Below are 20385 nucleotides of genomic sequence, written 5' to 3'. Positions count from 1 at the left end.
TGCCGACCGCTACGGCATGACATATTTTATACTGGTAGGAACCTCCTGGTTACACCAGCCACACAGGGGATTATCGTGTCCGTCCGTCCGTCGTGAAGGGAGGGGCTGGTCACCCCGTGGTGCCCTTATAAAACTCAACGTTTAACCTACTCACGCCGGCTTGTGCCCGCCCTCACAGTCGGGCATATTTGCGGAATACACCACGCCGCCGTTGACCCTGCAGGCCATTGACCGAGCAACCCAACGTTCCTACCAGCTCCCTCCGCAGGAATGTGTTCTAGCATTCCCTTTGTTTTTAGTTTGTGCCTTTTGCTTTCGACAGGTGTTGGGCACAAATGTATAACCGTTAATTATATAGTACCTGCATATGGAAGATGTTTAAATGTCCGTCAAATACTTTTGTCAGTCGCAAAATAAACGACTTGGGAGTGTACGTTCTAATAGCATACAATACAAGCCAGGCATCCTTATAACAAGTTGATAAGTAACGTACAATACGTTTCATTGTAATGTCATTGGAGCTGTTTGACAATTCTCTACCATGCGAACGAGTGCTGAACGGTGCAAGGGAGAGGAGGACCAGGACGGGCTCCGATCACTCACCGCGCATGTTAGCCATGGCCAGGAATCAAACTCCGAATAGCACGGTTGGCTGTGTACGGTGCAAAAGAAGTTCAACATACAGAGCATCGGTATACGGAAATTAGAGGATGCACCGAGGAAGATACTTTCCCTGTAAATAAGGCACACAATAACGTGATTTATTGTTACAAAAATGGCACATTTATTGCTACATAAATGTTATATACATACAGGAGTTTTGAAGTAACTACAGACAGAAACAAAGTTGAAACAGACTTGTTGACCGGAAACACGTAGGGTCCCAGCAATTTAACCATTTTTTTCCACTCGGCTATGAATCTGAAAGGTTGGACGTGACGGAAATGCAAACACAGCTGAGCTCTCCAATTCCAACTTACTTTTACAATTAAAACAGGCTATTTTATAGGCACTAAACTAGCGATAAACTACACTGCGTATTTTTTAATTTTTACTTTACTTACTACCGTACGCCTGGCAATATCATTAACAATTTATGGCAAAATAACTAGCTTTGCTACCTACAGTAGTAAAATAAAGTAACAAACTTTTTTAAATTTTTTACGCAAACTTTTTTCGATTTCAAAAATCTAGAAAGAGTAATATCCTGCATTCCAGAAATTTCATACAAGATTTATGGTATAAAAGGCTAGCTACAGTGAAAAATAAGCCGAATGTACCTTTCTTTAACCTTAAGCACAGCTTTGCTTTCAGCGCATACCACAAAGTCTATATAGTTAATAGCAAAATCAAAATAGCGGCTTCAAACACGCTTCGCAAAACAAGGCTCTGCAATGGCACAACAACCACCCAGCCCCGTTGTTTTATCCTCCAAATACTGAAATGAACAAGGCCACACGTTGAAGTCATGTCTCGCAATAAAAGCTACAGTATGTACAGTACATACACCACTAAATGCTTTCTGAAGTGTACGAACGAAATAATAAAAAATATAATTAATGCACGGCACAAAGTCAGCACACAACCATACGGAAAGGGTGATTTTTTTTTGCGCGTGCGGTCAGCCTGATTCCCCGTGTTAATTTTTGTTCTCCCGTCAAGCTACTCATGATGTTGATATCAACTGCTCCTTACGACATCTAGTAAACAAGCCAAAGCATAACCTCCTTAATTGTTTTAACGTGTAATAAAAAACAAATGACAGGGCTTTTTAGTGATAAAGGTAGACACAACCCCCCCCCCCCCCAAAACGTTGTTGTTGACGCAGTCTTGGGTTTTGTGCGATTCATTGTCCAGTCTTTGGGAGGATTTCAACATTTCTCCGTTGGCCGTCGTGGTAATGGGCTACGTCTCGTCGCTTGCGTTCTAAAACGCAAAACACACAACACTTTGTGCCGTCACGGGCGCTCCGGCCGCGCTAGATGATCCATGCCTACGCAAAAGCAAATCGGGGCGCTGCTAAGTAGCACCACACACTCCACTCGGCGAGGTGAAGTTTAACGTCCCGATTGAACAGCCACCGATGAAGTTGGAAGGGCAGGGGGGCACGGCAAGATGGTGATGTTTCTCCCTCGCTGATTAACACGTTAACGTATGTATGAACAAGACTGGAAGACGGTTAAGTATGGTAGTTGGCAAAACTAATTACGGTATGATACAATATAAAAGTTTTCTGCACTACGGGCGCAATGGCGATAGGTTGCTGAAATGTAAAATCTGAAACTGCCGAGTTTGCGAAGTTATTTGTTTTAACTGTAGCTGCTGGTGGATGGCAGCAGAAAAAATGACATCCACCATAAAATGTTTAACACAATTATATATATTTTTAAAAGGAACATGAACAGTAAAATAGGTATGTTTTATCCACTGAAAGACATTTGTCAAGCTTATACATTTTAATTTTCTTCCCTTTTTGTTGTTGTTTGTGCTTTGTTCGCAGATATTTCCATTAAGTTGGGTGCTGGATATGATGTGCTTAATAAAACAAGGTAACGACACGAATGGCATATAATTACACTCTGCAATAAAAATTTCACAGGGGATCGGAAAAAACGACTCCCTTTTTTTTTTACAAATGCACTGTATACGTCTAGAAAACCGTAATAAAGAAAATAGTGTAGCACAAAGATAGAAAACATTTTCATAGAAATCAAACCGCAAAAAAATGACGATGCAACAATCGTCGAACAGAACCACAATTATTTGTAAGAAATACAATGCTATACCATATCTGTATGGAGCTCATCATCATGTCTGCTATTGGCTGGTGTCACATTTAGTAACTTTTTTTATTCATAATGTGAAGATGTGTAAATGAATGTCATAAGCTGATTGAGTTTTACACCATTTCACACAAAGTTTGTTACTCTGGTCAAATGGAATGGACAGTACAAAATAAATGTTCTCCCTTTTTTAGTTTAAGACAACAGGTCAAGATTTAGGGAATGCTGGGGTCAATTTGTTTTTTTATATTTTTTTCTTTTTTTCGGCTTTTTGTATACTTTTTCTCATTTTTGTAAAACACCACTGGCACAAGCCTCTCTTTGCCAGCAGGTTTCCTAACACACTAGGTGAACGAGCACGATAATTCATAAAAACTCAACACAGACATCCCTTTCAAAAGCATATTTTTTTCCGCCCCATGTTCTAAAAAAATCAAAATGTTTGTAATAAATACATTTATTACGACTACTGTGCATTTTAAGTCAGACTTTAATTTTTTTAGGCACAATGAAACTCTCCCGCACAACATGTGGGGGAGAATTGGCTGCCAAACTTCTGGCAGGCTGCAATCTTCGCTGGCAACAGAAGTTACTGGATATGTCAACATTCGTTGTGGGTCAACACACATTCTTGGGGCGTAGGGAGGGAGGTGATGAATTGGGTTTGAGGACTCCAGGTGGGTTGGGGCAGTGGGGGAGAGACGGGGAGGTGCAGGGGAGTTTGTCCTCTGCTCGTCTTCTTGGGCAGGTTGGGTGGGCAGCTGAAGACCACACGCAGCAGCAGCAGCAGCAACATCAGCAGCAGCTTGCTCGAGTGTTGTAGTACGTACGTGTGTCCGTGTAAGTGTGTGTGTGTGTGTGCGAGTTCGTGCACATATGGACAGCTTTTACAGCTTTGCAGCGTCGGAGAATTCAGAAATGGCCAACACTATCCACTGAGAACCTGAAAAAGAGGCGAGAGAGCAACCGAGTCACATGCATTTGAGGAGGAAAAAAAGCAAGCCTCTCAAACAGGCCTCAATTCACATCTCATTATAATCGTGAACATATGTACGACACTTTTACAGGCTGTATGGCTAAGAGGTTTGACATCCCTTTTAAAATGTGCCTTTGGTTAACACATCGGACCACGTAATATTACGGTATTATAATTAAAGCAGCAAAGCGCAGTAGTGCTCCAAATGTTCGAATTGTGCTGCAAGGTTTTGAGAAGTTTATCTTCGTATAATTAGCACAATTCCATGTTTAATAAAAATGCTGTTTGCTATCCATGTGGAGTGAGTGCATGCTGTCCTCGCAAACAGATACACGTTCAGAAAATATTTAAGAGTCAAAAGAAAAAACATTTTAAATGAGGAAAAACATACAGCTTAACATATTTAACTGCTATTACACATCCCTTAATGCGCAAGTTGCCCCGTGGCAAGCAAGGCAATAAAATATTTACGAGACGTTTTGCAATTTTATGTTCATCATCAAGTAAGCCCCACCTGTGTTGCTAATAAGTTCGGCTTGAGAATATTTCTGAGAACGTGGGAGATTGAGTCATTATTTTTTGCTTTACTTCCTACTCCTACTACTTTGGTATGCCCGAATGCCGGGTACAGAAATATACCAGTGCACATAAACTCCGCCCCCCAGCCCCCGTAAGTATGTGTGAGCTGTTGTCACAAAGCACCAAGAGTATTATGTGCGAGCACGCTTGAATTGAGGGGGAGGCCTCATGCCGCAGGGATGGGGAGAACACCAACGACATCGCTTCACGTTTGCAAATTGTTCCGATGCATTTTTTCCTTTTTGACAATTGCGCAAAACAATGTATTTATCTATATTCTTGGTTCTTTCGGTAAAGTCACGTAGAAGGGAAATAATAAAATACTTTTTTTTATCTACCTGGCCTTTACAGCTTTGGTTAGATTTACAGATGTCATGTAGAAGGGAAATAATAAAGTAATAAAAATATTTTATTATTTCCCTTCTACGTAACTTTACCGAAAGGACCAAGAATATGAATCCCTGCAGTCACGAAAGCTTTAAATCAAAATGTAATGTGTTTATCTGTTAACCAAATACGTGACTTCGAGTTTATAAGACAAAAAAGCACAAATCATAAAAGGCATGTCCCGGTCCTGCTGGGATTTACACCAACCTCTTACTTTAACATCAACAATGAAAATAGAGAAATATTCACCGACACAACACTAACACATTAATATAAGCAGGTATTTACATGCAGTATGTTTTTCAAAATGAAATTTGCAGATCATTTTCGTAATATATGTACAGGTTCTAAATGCTCAACATTTTTTCTGAATTTGTATACATTTATAAACAGTTGGTCACCTTTTATGTATTAGTGAAGTAGTCCACGTTCATCATGGACAGGCTAAAATTTGCTACGTCCCTGCCTCGATTAAACAAATGTGATAATTTACATTCTGTTTCAAATGATAGTGTATTTAAATTCATAATTTGGATCATGACGCCCTTTAAAATAACGCATGAGGTTATCCCCTTCATTAACAGAAGCATAACAAGCATGGCTTGTAAAAAATGTTATGATGAACGTTGTACCAAATCATTCCAAAAGGGGTCCCCCCCCCCGCCACCGGTTTGTATGGATTCATTGTATCACCACTGATCAGTGTCCGTCAAGGCTACGTAAGTCGAGACTGACACTCTACACACGGATTAGTGCTTCTAAAGATTAAGGAGTACTTCCATCCCTTCCAACTTCTTTTATTAAAAGTTCCCGAACTACTATTGACCTATCCATCAAATCATGCGTGTACAGTGAAGTGTTATCTGATGCCAAGTTCAGGAGTCTAAGCATATTTGTCGCTTAAAATCAATGCTTGTAAACCCACACTGCGGTACTGACCAACGTAGCCGCCATGACATCGGTGGCCGTGTTGTGGTTTCGCGATCCTCACATGTAGTCAGAATTTGTGAATGACTACTTGCGTGTAATATTTGAGCACACTGTAAATTTGAACAAAAAAAAGTTGTTTGAATAAAACGACTCAAAATTACAATAGTTCGCAAACTGTTCAGTATGTTGTTCAACTTCTTTGGCATCGCAGATAGCCAAGTGTGCTAATCAATGGAATATTTCTACCTGGCCTTTACAGCTTTGGTTAGATTTATAGATGTTATAACATTTGGTCTTGTGGCTGTGGCTCATATACCATTTGACCAACATTACGAGTAATGTATTCGCGATAGAAAATAAACATTCTTTGCACTAATTATTTCAGCAATGGCCAAGGCCGCCATCAGTGGCGAGTGATGTCTGCACCAGCACTAAACACGGTGAAGTATGGTTACACAATCCCCAACGACTTCACATGGGAAGCCTTCATCATTCAGCTGTCATTTGACAATGGGTTTTAAATAAAAAAAAGTATACGTTAAATATTATCTCATTATGAAGTAGATATTCCAAATAAATCGTACTTATATCTGCTCCTATACACTTTTGTCTTTGCTTGCAGGCTCTTGAATTCGAGCCAATCCAATTAATGCATCTTCTAAACTAGTCAACACTGTAATTAAGTTTACTTGCTCATGTATCAAGTTGTCAAATTAAGAGTTTCATATTTAAAGATTTTTCAGTAGTTGCAGCCAAAGTTTTTTTTATCAACAGGTGGCCATTACAACTCACACCATGACGCACCCGGCTTTTGCAAGAGACAAGATAGTAGCAACGTGACATACGTTACAGCATTAGCATTATGTAAATTCAATTTCAATCTAGTGACACCGAATGTGTTGAGTTTTTTTTACGACACTACTTTAATTTCAGTTTAAAGGAGCTGCATGACTACACATGCAAAAACATTTCCTATAAAACCCGCAGATGTTTGCAAAACGTAAAGATACGTCATCAAGCAAATGCACCTGAAAAATTAAAATGAGTTGTTTAAAAAAAACCTGGATTAGATTGTTCCGTCTCTGATTCAGACCTGCACATGCTGCATGTGCTCATAAACACATTTATATTATGTGCCGAAGAATATTTTTCATTTGTACACGTAATGCGTTCCCGTCACCACTGTAGCCGCAAAAGGTCAATCCATCCACTGCTACATTTTGTTCCTCCACGAAAATAATATTCGTTTTATTTGGTCATATGTAACCTTCTGCATGCATCTTCACGTCGAAAGGCTCCGCACGAATGTTCTTGTAACCAAATATTGGTGCTTTTTTCCACGGACCGACCGAGGATTCCTTACTTTTTATACTTGCGCAGTTTACGTGAAAAAAAAACGCCCGTAATATTAAGGAGGTCTATTCATCTTACTTGACGGTCCTCAAGGAGCAGCAGTCGGGGGTGTGTATAAATAATAAATGCATTCCATGTAGTCGTTGAGCATGCACTGGCATCGATTTTGTATCATAAGCAAGCAGGCCCGAGGAGGCCGGGGGGTGAGCACGTGCCGGTTAAAACAGTTGGACTCCACCCGCAAGCTCTTTTGTTCCAAAGTTGTGGGGCCATTGGACGTCACGATGTAACATCATGCACGCGACAGATAATAGCCCCTTATGCTAATTAACATTCCTCATTTACACTACAACCTGACGCCATAAATATTAGTCTTGTCATAGGCAGTGGGAGAAACCCATCACATGCTGGCCTGACAAGGTGCCTTGGTTTGTGCCCTCCATTAGTTTTACAAACAAGCCACCACAAGCATAAGAAGATACAGTTCTAAGTCTGTGCAATGGCGAGGGTGTGTGATTGTGAATATCAATGTGACCCCAAACTCTCCAAGGATTGGAGTCCATTCTCAAGTGAGATAGTGAACATGTTTGTAGCTTCATCACGTCATTGCGTTATTAGCTCCCAATGCGACATTTCTCGGAGCTGTATCACTTAAAACCGCCGTTTGCCGCCGATGATTTAAGCTTAGTCTCCTATAAACCATGGACAGCGAAACAAAATACTATTTTAATTGGCTCATCTCGACTCCCCTGAACCCAATAAAAACCTTTATTAAATTCCGATACCTCCTTACAAAATAAGCGCAACTTAATACTCTTCATGCTTTCTGGCTAAGGGCTGTTTAGAGACACTTTGTTGCTATGATATTACCTGCGATTGTGATGCTACAAAATGTCATGCCGTGCAGACTGCGACAAACCGGCACAGCTAACCAACAATGTAGGTCATGAAGGGGAAACCCAGGGTAAATAATTACAATTTTAAATACCAATGTTTGCAGTGAAGCTCAACTCTCATAAGACTGACATCTAAAGTGAAGGTATTAAAGCATCACTTACACACTGTGCAGGCAAGTAAACACTCATAAAATAATGTATCCACATGATACATTATTTTCTTTAGATGTATTGGGTCCAAGTTTACAAATCTTTAAAACATTATCTGTCACGAAACAAAACTCGGCTGAATGACACAAATACCCAACATTATTTTTAAATAACTAAAAATAGCTACAAAAGTTGTAGCCCCCTTGTCAACCCACTACCTCATGAAGGTCTCGCCACATCCTGCAACGGGCCTTGTTTGACCACAGTTCAACATGGCAGGGAGCAGGCCACCCATCCCCTCGTGTACCGTGCCAGCCTTTAAAGGTACTCGCTAACAGCACTTGCCCCAACACTCTGTTCGGGCTATTCGGGGGACCTTTGTCTTTTGCTGGGACAGGACTAAATCAGGACTGGTTCAGATACCGCTCGCTACCGACGTTAGATTTTATTTTAATATTTATAGAACACCTTAGCTCAAGGCACTTCAGATCGTTTAAAAAGCGGTTACAAAAATAGAGTGGATTCACATGGCAGAGGCGTGCAAGGGAAGGGACAGGACGGAGGGAATGGGCCAAGGAGAAGAGGCGTGTTCAACTCAGGTTGCCAGGCATCAGGGCGCAGGTGCTCCGTCACCGGGCAAATGTCGTTGGTGGACGATGCGTTTTAGTGCACAAAGTCACACCGGTAGTCGCTGAAAATTACGAATAAAACAGTGCAATTCCATTCGATTGTACGCATTCAACTCACAATTAAGAATATCGTTTTTTTTTGTTACTCAGAAAGAACTTACTACCCCCACAGAGAGCCAAAGTATACATACCCACTGCTCACATGTGTCCCAATGGAGTGTCGCCCATGCCTGGGTGTCCCGAGCCTGGTTCCGAGGGGAGTCCCGACACCTTCTCCTCCTCTCTGCGCTTAAGGCAGGCAGCTTTCGGATTCAAGTTCCTCTCTGCCAGAGACATCGCAGCGCAATGAGCAAGCAGTGTGTTTCGTTGTTGTTTGGGAAAGCGCGTTTTGAAATTATTTAACATCCTTGGGCGTTGAACAAAAAATATTTCCACGACAATCAACGGGCAAAACAAAATCGAAAAATGATAACGAGCACTCCCATTACTGTAAACGCGACGTGATTTTAGTAACAAATATAATTGTAAAAGCTTCCAATGGAGTCGTAATTTCTTCTTCATCCCACCTTTCCATATGCACACAACTGTCGCCCCCAGACAATACTTACCTTCCAAAGCAAACAAGATCGCCTCCCGGCCCCCGTTAGAGCCCACACCGCTTCGTAAAAATTCCCTTACGCACTTAAAAAGGACACGGTTCAAACACAGAGGGCTCTATGAGCACAGCAGGCTGCTAGGCAGCAGCGGTCGCTTTACAATTTTAAGCTTTCTTGCGCTCGGCTACACGTGCTTGGCAAGGGGCGGGTCAGTCGTTCATTCAACTTTCGTTATATACATTTTTTTTGTTTTTAGTTTTGTATTTTGTCCCCGCCTCAGTGGACGAGCGCAGGGCTACCTCGGACTTGCTGCTCGAGGCTGGTGATGACCTGCACGGCCTGGTGAAGGATTCCCAGCTTGGTGGGGGCCCTGTCCGTCCGGAGGTGCGTCTGGCACAGCCGGCCCAGCTCCTTGAAGGTCTCATTGATGTCACGCACGCGGATGCGCTCCCGCACGTTGTTCGCCTTCCGCCGCTCGCGCTCCTTGGCCTCGCGCTCCTCCGGCAGTAGATCCTCGTCGCCACTTCTTGATTTTGCAACAAATGTTTTTTTGGGGGGGAATAATTTTTTTGGTTTTTTGATTTTTTTTTTTTGGATGGAAAAGCACGGGAAGGATATATCGTCAGCCGATTGACAAAACAGGAGAAAACAAAAAGAAGACTTTTTTTTTGTCGAATAACCGGAACGAGACGGACGGCGACCTGACCCAAGAGCAGTTGCGCGACAGCGTGGCGATGAACGAGGCCTCCAAGGATTCCGTTTGGCTTCTTTTTTTTTCCCCGCCGGTTTGTTGAGGTTTCTTCATATCCGCAGGAGAGGGGGGGGAAATAATTTGGAATTTGCTCTCTGAAATGAGGAAAAGACTCAATTGGAGATAATTTAAGCCAAATTTAGGTCATCAGCAACGGAGAAACAAGTCCGAGGCAGCATATGCTAATCCGAGATGGTGTGCCGTTTGGGCCCTGTCTCTTCATCGGAGTCACTTGCCATGCCGTTTTGCCAAGGGAACTAAGGGGAGTGGAGGGGGAGGGTGGGCTAATCCTGATCATATTGTAGCCAATCTAAGCTGCTGGTGTTTATTTTTTGTTTCCCTTGAAAATTGGAATGAGGAAGCAAGATGAAAAAGATGACAGTTTCCCACTTGAATAAAAATCCGACAACCAGCCCCAATGTGCAGAAGGAAAAGGAGCAACCTGGCAGTTGCGAGGTAAGACACAATCCAAGGATGTTATTTTAGGAAATATTTTTCGGAGATGAGGAATTAAGAGTAACGTCCTCTAAAATGCTCTAGTGCAAAAGACGCCATGCAATAGGTATTACTAAACCCACACCTCTACACTTTGCTTTGAAAGTGTATACGGTGAGATGGTTTGAAAAGCAGGACAGAAAACATTCTAATTAAGAAATATTAGTCCGGAGTGTTTTCCTGTAATTGTACATTTAAGCATTTTTTTTTTAAAGTATGATTTTAAAGATTAGTATAATTTAGAAAGTTTGGGAAATTCAAAAATATAGTTAAATGTCCAAGTTTCGTACACATTTTTCAAATTGGATTAAATTTACCAAAACTGTGATTAAATGCAATACATTACTCAAAACAAAACTGGATAACACTCTGAATGTGGAGACATTCATAAAATTGAAATAGCAAGTTTTTCAAATGAGAAAAGTGTAAAAATCAAACATAAAAGCAGCTGCAATTTTTTTTAAGATTTCAATTTCTCTTTGCCGTTTTTCCCCCCTTTTTCCGCAAATGAAAAATAATAGGTGTGGAAGTCACTGGCATGCCTGGGCCAGCTAAGAGCGGACAGAGCTTCCCATGCTTTGGGTGTGATGCTGCTTTTCAGGGGAGGGTACGGGAGAGGCTAAAGCTGGCACCCTGCCCCCAGGGCAGTTGGCGCTGGCGATGGCGGCGGATGGCGGGCGGCAACAGTGGCCCAACGGGCGGACTGACCTCGGACTTGCTGCTCTAGGCTCAGGATGACGGCCACGGCCTGGTGCAGGATGAGCAGCTTGGTCTGCGGCTTGTCACTCTTGAGGTGCAGCTGCACCATGCGGCCCAGCTCCTTGAAGGCCTCGTTGATGTCGCGCACACGCAGACGCTCGCGGGCATTGTTTGCCATCCGCCGTTCGCGCTCCCGCTCGGCTTTCTGCTCAGGGGTCAGGTCCTCGTCTTCCGTGCTGCTCAGGGAAATGGCCATGCGGGGGGTTACCGCGCGTGGCTGCTATGGTCAGCTCGCACTCACGCATGCACGCATGCATATGAGCTGCTGCTATGGTCTTCCATCATTGACCGCCATGTGAGCGCAATCGTGACTTGAAGCAGTTTACAGCAATGGTTGCATACCATTTACCTGAGCAGCACGGGATGGTAAGTAATACACGCGCGAAACATTCTATTCAAATGCACAAAGAAGAAACACGATTGACACAGTGCTTGAAACACTAAAACGTACAACACGTAGATCCTGCACGACCACAAGTGACACACAAGCCGACTCGCACACACGTGGGGAGACCAGAAGCTCAGACGTCTGCGGGAAGACAATGTCACATGCATGCTCTCATGGAAGTTGCCTTCCATCAACATAAACCTGCAACAAGACGAATGGTTTCAATCCCACGTGCATACTTCACGCGCATGCACGCACGCACTCGTTCATCGGCATTTGAATGCAAACAAAACATTGACACTGGAAATACTGAAAAGGTATTAAAAACAAAGTCGAAGCATACCGCTATCGATATCGCTCGATGTTGCATTTCAACACAATGGACTGTGTTTAAACGGACAACATTCATGTGTCAACATGAGGGTTGCCATGATATGGCGATACTACGACATATGATCACACGATATAGCATGTACGAGTCGGACTGTGCATTTCTAAAAAAAGATTACAAGATTATAAATGCCTTTTTATAATTTTCACAAAGAATAATAAACTCATTATTAAAGTTGTAAATAACTTGCTATTATCCATAAATTAGTGCTTTTCAGACAAATTGGCGGCAGGGCAATTGTGATGCCATCATTATTATTACATTATTTATGCGGCTGATAGTATATGCATTTTAAGTCTCATATATTTTAAGTTTTCATTGATTACAATACAGTATATATGGCCAACTTAAGTTTACTGAACTGCAGTTTAAGAACTTTTAAGTCATCCACATTCAAACTGGAAGAACAGCCATCACAAACAAACCTGTACAATAATAAATGTGAGATAAAATTACAAAGTAAATGGAAACTGATATCGCGATAATCATCACATTGTTATATTGTATATCTTACCATATCGGCAAACCTTAGTCAACTTATGCAAAGGCAATCATGCAACCATGACAAATGCACGCATCACTGTCCCCTGTACTAAAGACATTTTGTGGTAAACTTCAAGTTTGACTTAGCTGTGTTAAGATGTGTACAATGATATAATTTTGCCTTATTTAAACATGGCCAAGCACGCATGCATTGGTATTAAACATTCAATTAGGTTCCAATGTGGAATTTTGACTGTCTTAGAAGATGCAGACTATCATCAAAATAATTAGATAGTACTGCTCATAATTCATAAATACTATCCAACAGCAAATTGCCACAGAGGTTTACGTTTTCATAAATATTTCACAATCTGAAATGTGTAAGTTTGACGCATGTAAACAATGTTATGATCTAAAGCAAAAACTGGCACACACATTCAAACTGGGCATGAACATTTGTTTAATTTGGCGAATTTTTTTTTCATTTAGAATTTAGCGGAAAAAGATCCAACTTACAAAAAAAAAAGGTGTCATTCGGCCAATTTGTTTAAAAGTGTGGAAACGGCCAAGTCCTTGCTGTGTCAATGTACAAAATAAAGTGTCGGCAGTTCCCAGTCAGGTAATCAGGTTAATACCTTGACCTGCCCCGTGTCACTGACTTAATGTCTTCTTTGTCGTCATCGTTCTTGTCGCGGTCGTTGCGGCTCGACTTCCCGTCCTCGTTCTCGTCCTTCTCCTTGTCCTCCGACTTGACCTCAATGCCACTGCTCTGCGAACCGCCACTCACGCTGCTGCCCGCCTGCCCCCCCCCACCAGAGGTGGTCAGGCCACCGCCCAGGCCTTAAAACGGGGAGGAACGGTTAGAGCCATGAGAAAATGAAGACAAGCGGGCGCGCGCACACACGTGGCATAGCATAAATTCATTGTCTGGCCAGTAAAGCTCCAAAAATTATGCCCAGCGGTCTTTTGAAATTAGCACAAAGTAAACAGGCTGGTGTTGTCCAAAAAACACTTTCACAAGTGTATAAGCAAACAGATTTACATGGACCAAGGACCTGAAGCCCATTGGTTGCAGGATGGCGGTTTTCACCGATTTTCCTCACAATATTTCCTTTCCATCAACTCAAAGAGATTTACAGGCTATAGGACAAGCCGCGTTTATAGAACACCTCTTAATGTCGGTGCAGCTTGCAAGAGGAATTATACAGTCAGCACCACATTTATTTGTGTTAGCCCAAAGGAAACTCACGTGAGGTTAAAATTACAATTGCCACCAGTGTTGAACAACAAACAATTAAACAGTCGATTTTAATCCATTAACTTCAGAAAGTATCTATTTAGGAATGTGGTACTGTGCTTACTGCTAGGACAACTTTATGTAGACATGTACACTGTCCGAATTTTTTCAAATAAAAAATAGTTGAGTACATGTTAAGAATGGACATTTAAATAACTTACGTCGAATTTTAAATAATGAAGGTGAAAAAAATACGGTACAATATTATTCGAAAACCGTGGACCTAATTCATGTATTGAGTGTAAAACTACGCATGATAGGAAAGGAGCACAGAGAATCTACTGATGTGGGATGATAAACCCCACCTATGGATGGGGCCATAACACTTGCTCTGCGAAGCCATTCGGCAAAGTGCGGTGCTCTGTTGTCGCATCATCCCTATTTTGTGGTAGTGGTTTGGAATTCCACAGCAGTGGAGTACAGCTGCATATTATCATATACACACAGACACACGTGTGTAGCTATCAAGGTCAATAAGCTATTGCTAACTTACAACTTTCCAGCCAGGAGCTGAGGGCACACGAACCACAGCGTTGGAACGGCTCCAACAATGTGCGGAACCATTTCGACTATTTTGGAACGGGCGTACATTTTTCCCCGCGGTGTACCCCCATTTCTAGAAGTCTAACCCATGCGTACGGAAGAGGACGATTGAAACTACCACAGTTGTGTGGTTCCAACCCAGCTGCTGTGCCCTTGCTACTCTAAACTTCGACCCATTCCTCTTTGTAGACTGAATACTGTCCAAAAAAGGGCCTCCAGTGAAATAAAGGACCCTCCTGTGTGGAATGGTGGCCAAAAATACTCTACAAATCGAGTCGCTGGAGGCAGCGACACATTTACACATCTTGCCAGCACAGCTTAGGGTCACATTTATTGCACAAGATCTGTAACATACAAAACTACCAATAATGAGTTTCGATTTCCAATTTATTGAGTTCCTCGAATCACAAATACGTGGATCAAAATGGCGACTTATGATTGAATCCTTGACATCTTCTCCTTGTGATCCAGAAGTCATTCATACGATAATGGAAAAAACACTATTTAACCTGCGTTAACTGTTGGGCAAATTAAGTCATCAGCGAGCACGTGCTCATGAGGGCATTATGGGAAAGAAAGAGGTGGCGTGGCTGTGCACGCTGTGCACCAGAAACGTAACCCTCGTTGCTAGGACTGGCACACCATGTAATTACTTTGGCATTGTGCCACGGCGATGCTGAGACAAGATTCATTTAGTTTCATACACGTGTATGGAATTCTTTATTTAAAGACTTCAACTCATAGCGTATGCTTTAATACGTATATGTGGTACGCATGGTTTACCTCACTCTGCAGCGATGGCCACATAGGCTGAAAGAAGTCAGACGGACTCGCGCTTACACAATATCCCACCAAGTATATACGCTGAACTTCTTTTGCACCGTACATAGCCAACCGCGCTCATTGGAGGTGTGGGGGAAAGCAATACCCCAATGGAGCCAGTTATCCTATTTTACTGAAAAGTGGATGAAAGGCTGTAAATGAATGACATTTACTCACGATTATCGACGAGAGGCGGAGGGACATCACAACATTTAGTGTCCTCGCCTCTAAAGCCACAACAGATGGACATTTGTCGAGAGCGTCCTCCTTTGCTCATTACGGAATTCACCTCGGAAGGAGTCTTGTGTGGAGGTAAGGTCGTTCCCGGGCTGGGCCGTCATGACGCTGGACAAGCTTGAGTGCAGCCCCACGGCATCGTCGCGGTGAGAGCTCACCTGCAGCACATCGCACGCCGGTGCATTAGGGGGGCACATCGGCGCACACCTGGACGGTAACTACAAGCCAACCCTTGTAATGGCCTAGGCCAAAAGGACGTACGTTTTTTCATTAAAAGATCTAAGGGGAAGTGATTCATATGAAAAAAAAAAACAGGTGCTCAACGGACATTTTACAACTGTATCCAATGTAATAAAATGAGGTTTGGAAAATATTTTAAATTTAAAAAAGTTTCATATATATCTATATAAATAGCATTTTTAGATCTCTGTCCAGCTTTCATCTTGCTCACAACATGGTTTTCCTGCACCTCACAGCTGTTAGTGCTGAGAAGCGCAGTTTCACAGTACAACATTTTCACGACTCAACATGGTATGAAACGGCCATAAAACTCATTCACCATGCTGTGCTTAGACCCAAGCACACAATAACGCAATACTTTTTTGGTCGTAAAAATGTGGCTCAACCATGAATGGACTCCATTTACACACGTACAGTACGCACCTTAAATCAATTTCTCCCTTCCACTTCTAAACTACAATACCTCCAAAGAAAACTCCAACAGCGGTAACCGCCACTGCCCGAGTACATTGGTTAATAAAAAAAAACACATTACCAAGTAATACGGCGCGGATGCAGAGGAGCATGGGTAGCCGTAGTGCTCGGGCATCGTCCACGACCGGCTGCCGTCAAGCGAGAAGCCCCACAGAGGCCGGGCCATAATTGCGAGCAGGGCTCGCACATTTGCGCCTTCTGCGAATTTAGCGGCACTGCCGTCCGCAGCCCGTCCGCAAAAAAAACCCTTCGAGCTCTTGCAAAACAGACGGGTCGCCATGGTATTTGAAAGTCCCAAGATCGCTCTGGAGAAATGTTTGTGCACGCCCACAAAGGTGCGCAAAGAACATGGCTGAGAGTTCCCTAAATGGCACGATGAAACCAAGGCTCGCTCTCAGAGCCACACAATAAGTTCTTGACAACCTCTAGCAGTTGGCTAACAAAACAGCAGGTTGCTTCGGAGGAGAAAAAAAAATCGCACATGGCGGCTGCTTTTAATTTATTTACTTCGTCTAATACATTTCAGAATTATGCATAATTTATGCCACAGAACACTGTGCACTTTCAAAGCTCATTTATAAATTACAAGAGCTATTAATATGAAGTTCTACATGTGCGGCAAACTACATTATAGAATATATATTCTTCCTCATTTATGGTACCTCTTTTTCAAACAATAATATATTGAATGCTGTAAACTGTGCTTTCAAATGACAAAACTATACTGTACAAGTGATAAAAAGAATGTAATTCTGTACAAGGCTCGCTAGATTTCAGCTGTGTATGGTTGAAAGATTGAAAATTAGTTGAGGCTACACCAGGAAAAAAGACGCTGTGCATTTGCAGTTTACACATCATTAGTGTTTGGAGGACTGCGGGGAGAGAGTGAGCAATTTAAACACTCGTGAGCCGGCTTCTCCTCGTGGGCTCAGCCGAGCGCTTTCCCATACCAGCTCGATGACTCTGAAGTGGCCATGTGTGCCACCGGTGCCTGACAGCGGCCGACAATCGGCCCTTTTCAAGCGACGGATCCGCAAGTGACACTTCACGCAGCCACGACCCCTGCACCAACACCAGGCCAGACGCTCGCCACTCTCGGCGGCGTGCGTGACCCCCTCACCCCCCCTCTCGGTGAAAACTACGGCCACTGGCGCAACAAAACAAAACATGGCAGGTGAACCGACGCGCCGAGTTCTTGAACGCGGAGGATTTCGGTCGCAGGGCACGCTGCACACATGCAGCCCTACACAATGGGGACAGCACCCCGCCCCCCCCACACTTTTTGGGCTTCAAAGAATGGGAGTTTCAACTTCAAAAATTTTTAGCGGCTGCAGAGCCAGCACAACGCAACCCGCCGTCGTACCTTTGTCGGGATTCACAGGAAAGATCCAGAAGAACAGGGATATAAATTGAGCAAGTATAATAACATTTCCACACACAGCATAATACGACCTGCTGAGATGTATACATGTTTTTACTCGCATCTTGAAGACTCTATATTCTAACAATATAGTTCTCCGCAAACCTCTTTAATGGCACTTTCACAAAAGGTAATCCACTAAACGATCACCTCTGCACTTCAACTCGCATGGCAACGTCAAAAAAATTTGCACGCTGTCAATCAAATATATTTACGTAAAAAAACAATAAGATTCCACAAATCTACTGATGAAAAACACGTGAATTAAAAAAAATATGGCAGCAACACGTACAACATTAAAACAATGACATTTCCACAAGGGGGAGCTGTCAAACAGCAGTTTTTGTGAATTTCCTTAAACTGCCGCAGAGGCACACGACAAACTATTTTAGGCCTTGGCTTGCGCCCCCCCTTTTTCTGGCTGACAGAGCACAGAATAAGAAGTGAATATGGTAAGTATGTTTTGTCACCCTCCCGTCCCCTGACCTGCCTTCCCTGTCTTATTCTGCTCTCCACAGAGATCTGCAAATCCAAGGCCTGTCCCAACTCCATCTGTCTCCTGTCATTTTTCCCGGATCGCTGCGACAGTTAATTTTAATACCCATCTGTTAATTGCAATCAACGCCGTGATGCAAAATTCCCTGGGCGCTCACAAAGCCCCCGCAGCCGTGACGATTTTCGGCAAGTCACCATGGCGACCAGGCATTAGTGAGATAATGTCCAATCTCTTTTTAATGTGCGGTGGCACTCTGCCACGAGCTCGCATACGCGCGGCCCAAAATCCTCCTCCTCACTCGTCCTTGCACACGCAATACATAGCATCTTAAAATCAAGACGTACACCGGCCAAAGTCACCCGCTGTACAACCTTAAGAGGTAAGGGACAGCCCAGGACAGATCAACATGCTGGCGTTGTAGCTACATTGGCTCTTCCGACTTCAAAATTCAGGCATTCCACTTCACTGAAGTCCACCATATTGCAAATTCCAAAGCGAAAATAATGTGTTTGCAGACGGTGGTAAAAAAAGAATTCTCAGTTATAGCTCTCATGGAAACATATTTGTGCATCTGGATATTAAAGTGCGTTGCGTGCAAAGATTCGAAGATTGTAATCTGCCAAAAAAACAAGCGCATTATTGTTTTTATGCTGACCTTTAGAAGGCGACTTAGGATGACCTTTGCATGCATAACATTGGCATTACTTGTTAAATGTGTGCCAGCATGAAAGCAAGGCTTGGCAAATTTTATCACAACTTTTGGTCTTTGCAGAAACGTCTAATCTTGGAGAAGAGCTAATTAACAGCAATTAATATTCAAGTCTAACATGATTTGGCATTCATCTTTTTTAACATTTATAGCCACTACTGCAGAGCTTTGCGCATCCACCCCCAATTTCCTGAAACTGGCACAACACAGGACATGCGCCGTGCATACCAATTCCCAGCTCCAACCGTTAATTAAACATGCAAATGAGGGCGTTAATTAAGTCCCCCTGAAGCAAGCATTTGCTGCATCAATAATTTATGCAAATAAGAAAGGAAAAAAATAGACTGTTCCAGAAATTTCCAGGGTGAAAAAAAGGACGAAAAAAATCAACGCAAATAGCTTTGAAATGACACCGAATTGAATTTTTTTTATCTTCACCCATTGCACTCCGTTCACTTCAAAATGTTCTGGGATTGTCCTCCCGTTCTAGCTCGAGTGATGGGGGTCGGAACACAACAGGTGTGCGCGTTCTTGCGAGCGAATCCTAGTAAGGGGTCGGATAAGCGCCGGGTGTTTTCGTGCAGGGCCTCGTAGATTTGCATTTGAACCGATACTCTGCCTCGCCCTCCCCACCCCCCTCTGGGGTTACACGGACCGAGTGTAAGGGACAGGCATGCCGAGCGGCCATCATGCTGGTTTGACCAAATTCCGCTTGCATTTTTCCCCATCCCGGATCACCAACTTGTGTTCTCGCAGATGCAGATAACGAAGCCTCGGACTCGCACGGGGGGGCGTTTTATCAGCAATGCACAAACATGCACTCGTGTGAAAATGCACGTCCCTTTTATTAGCAATGCCGATAAGCAAGGACATTTAAAAAAATACTAAATACAGAAGTGAGCAAAAAGGCACTAAAATATTTAATTCCTCTATTGCATGAAAATGATTGTTTTCTCTCAAATAGCAGTGAAAAGCTTATGTTCCCGTTGTCGCTATACATTTCTGCTGTTTTTACGTAGAATGTATATATACATAACACACGCCATTAGTTTACTTTTTAAAAATGCTGCTGAAGGAAAAGACAAAGGGCAAAACTGAGCAGCATAATGATCCTCTGTGCAGAGTATTTGGGCGCAAAGCGAGGGCGCAAAGCGACGGAGGGGGCAGCAATTATACGCTTGATGGTCTGTGAAGAAGACTCAAGTCAAAGCGGCTGCACTCCGGCCACGAGAGCCTATTTTAGTAGATTAAAGTGCAATTTTCTGGGTATTTGAGAACAGGCCGTTAAACATTGCTCAGAGTATCAGGGGACAAGGGCAGGGCCTTTGATTTTGTGTCGCCGCGTGTAATAGTGGGAAAATTACAATTTGGCATTTATTTAATGGAAGCCCGGTGCAAGTGTGCTAAACGCTATGCTAATTTTAAGCACGCGCACAATCAGCTGTTTGTTGCAAGACATTCTTGAAAACACTGAACGTGTAAAATCGTTGTCTGCGTGGAGGGCGTGGTATTATTTTGTCACTTTTTTCCGGTACAATGTGCCGGCCGCAAAACAAATGGAATCACACTGCGGTTATACAAACAAGGATCTACCACACCAG

At 42.9% G+C, this 20385-nt stretch overlaps 1 protein-coding gene across 9 annotated transcripts in view; it reads right to left on the bottom strand.

The window, feature by feature from the left end:
- Positions 1 to 760: 760 nt before the first annotated feature.
- Positions 761 to 20385, bottom strand: part of LOC144722068 (transcription factor 12-like) — a 176185-nt gene continuing 156560 nt past the window's right edge. For 4 of the 9 annotated variants that reach the window (XM_078600174.1, XM_078600167.1, XM_078600173.1 and 1 more), the window contains 5 exons: positions 15498 to 15603; positions 13206 to 13386; positions 9579 to 9805; positions 8886 to 9006; positions 761 to 3726 (listed from right to left, as the gene is read on the bottom strand). In XM_078600174.1, the coding sequence (XP_078456300.1) occupies positions 3696 to 3726; positions 8886 to 9006; positions 9579 to 9805; positions 13206 to 13386; positions 15498 to 15603 (666 nt within the window). In that variant the 3' untranslated portion in view covers positions 761 to 3695. Of the gene's footprint in view, positions 5766 to 8874; positions 9007 to 9578; positions 9806 to 11233; positions 11461 to 13205; positions 13387 to 15497; positions 15604 to 20385 lie in introns of all 9 variants that reach the window. The other 5 variants (XM_078600172.1, XM_078600175.1, XM_078600168.1 and 2 more) reach the window with 4 other exon arrangements.

Source organism: Lampetra planeri, chromosome 13 (assembly GCF_965212315.1).
Source record: "Lampetra planeri chromosome 13, kcLamPlan1.2.h2, whole genome shotgun sequence".
NCBI classification, from domain to species: domain Eukaryota; kingdom Metazoa; phylum Chordata; class Hyperoartia; order Petromyzontiformes; family Petromyzontidae; genus Lampetra; species Lampetra planeri.
This window is presented reverse-complemented; position numbering and strand designations above follow the sequence as displayed.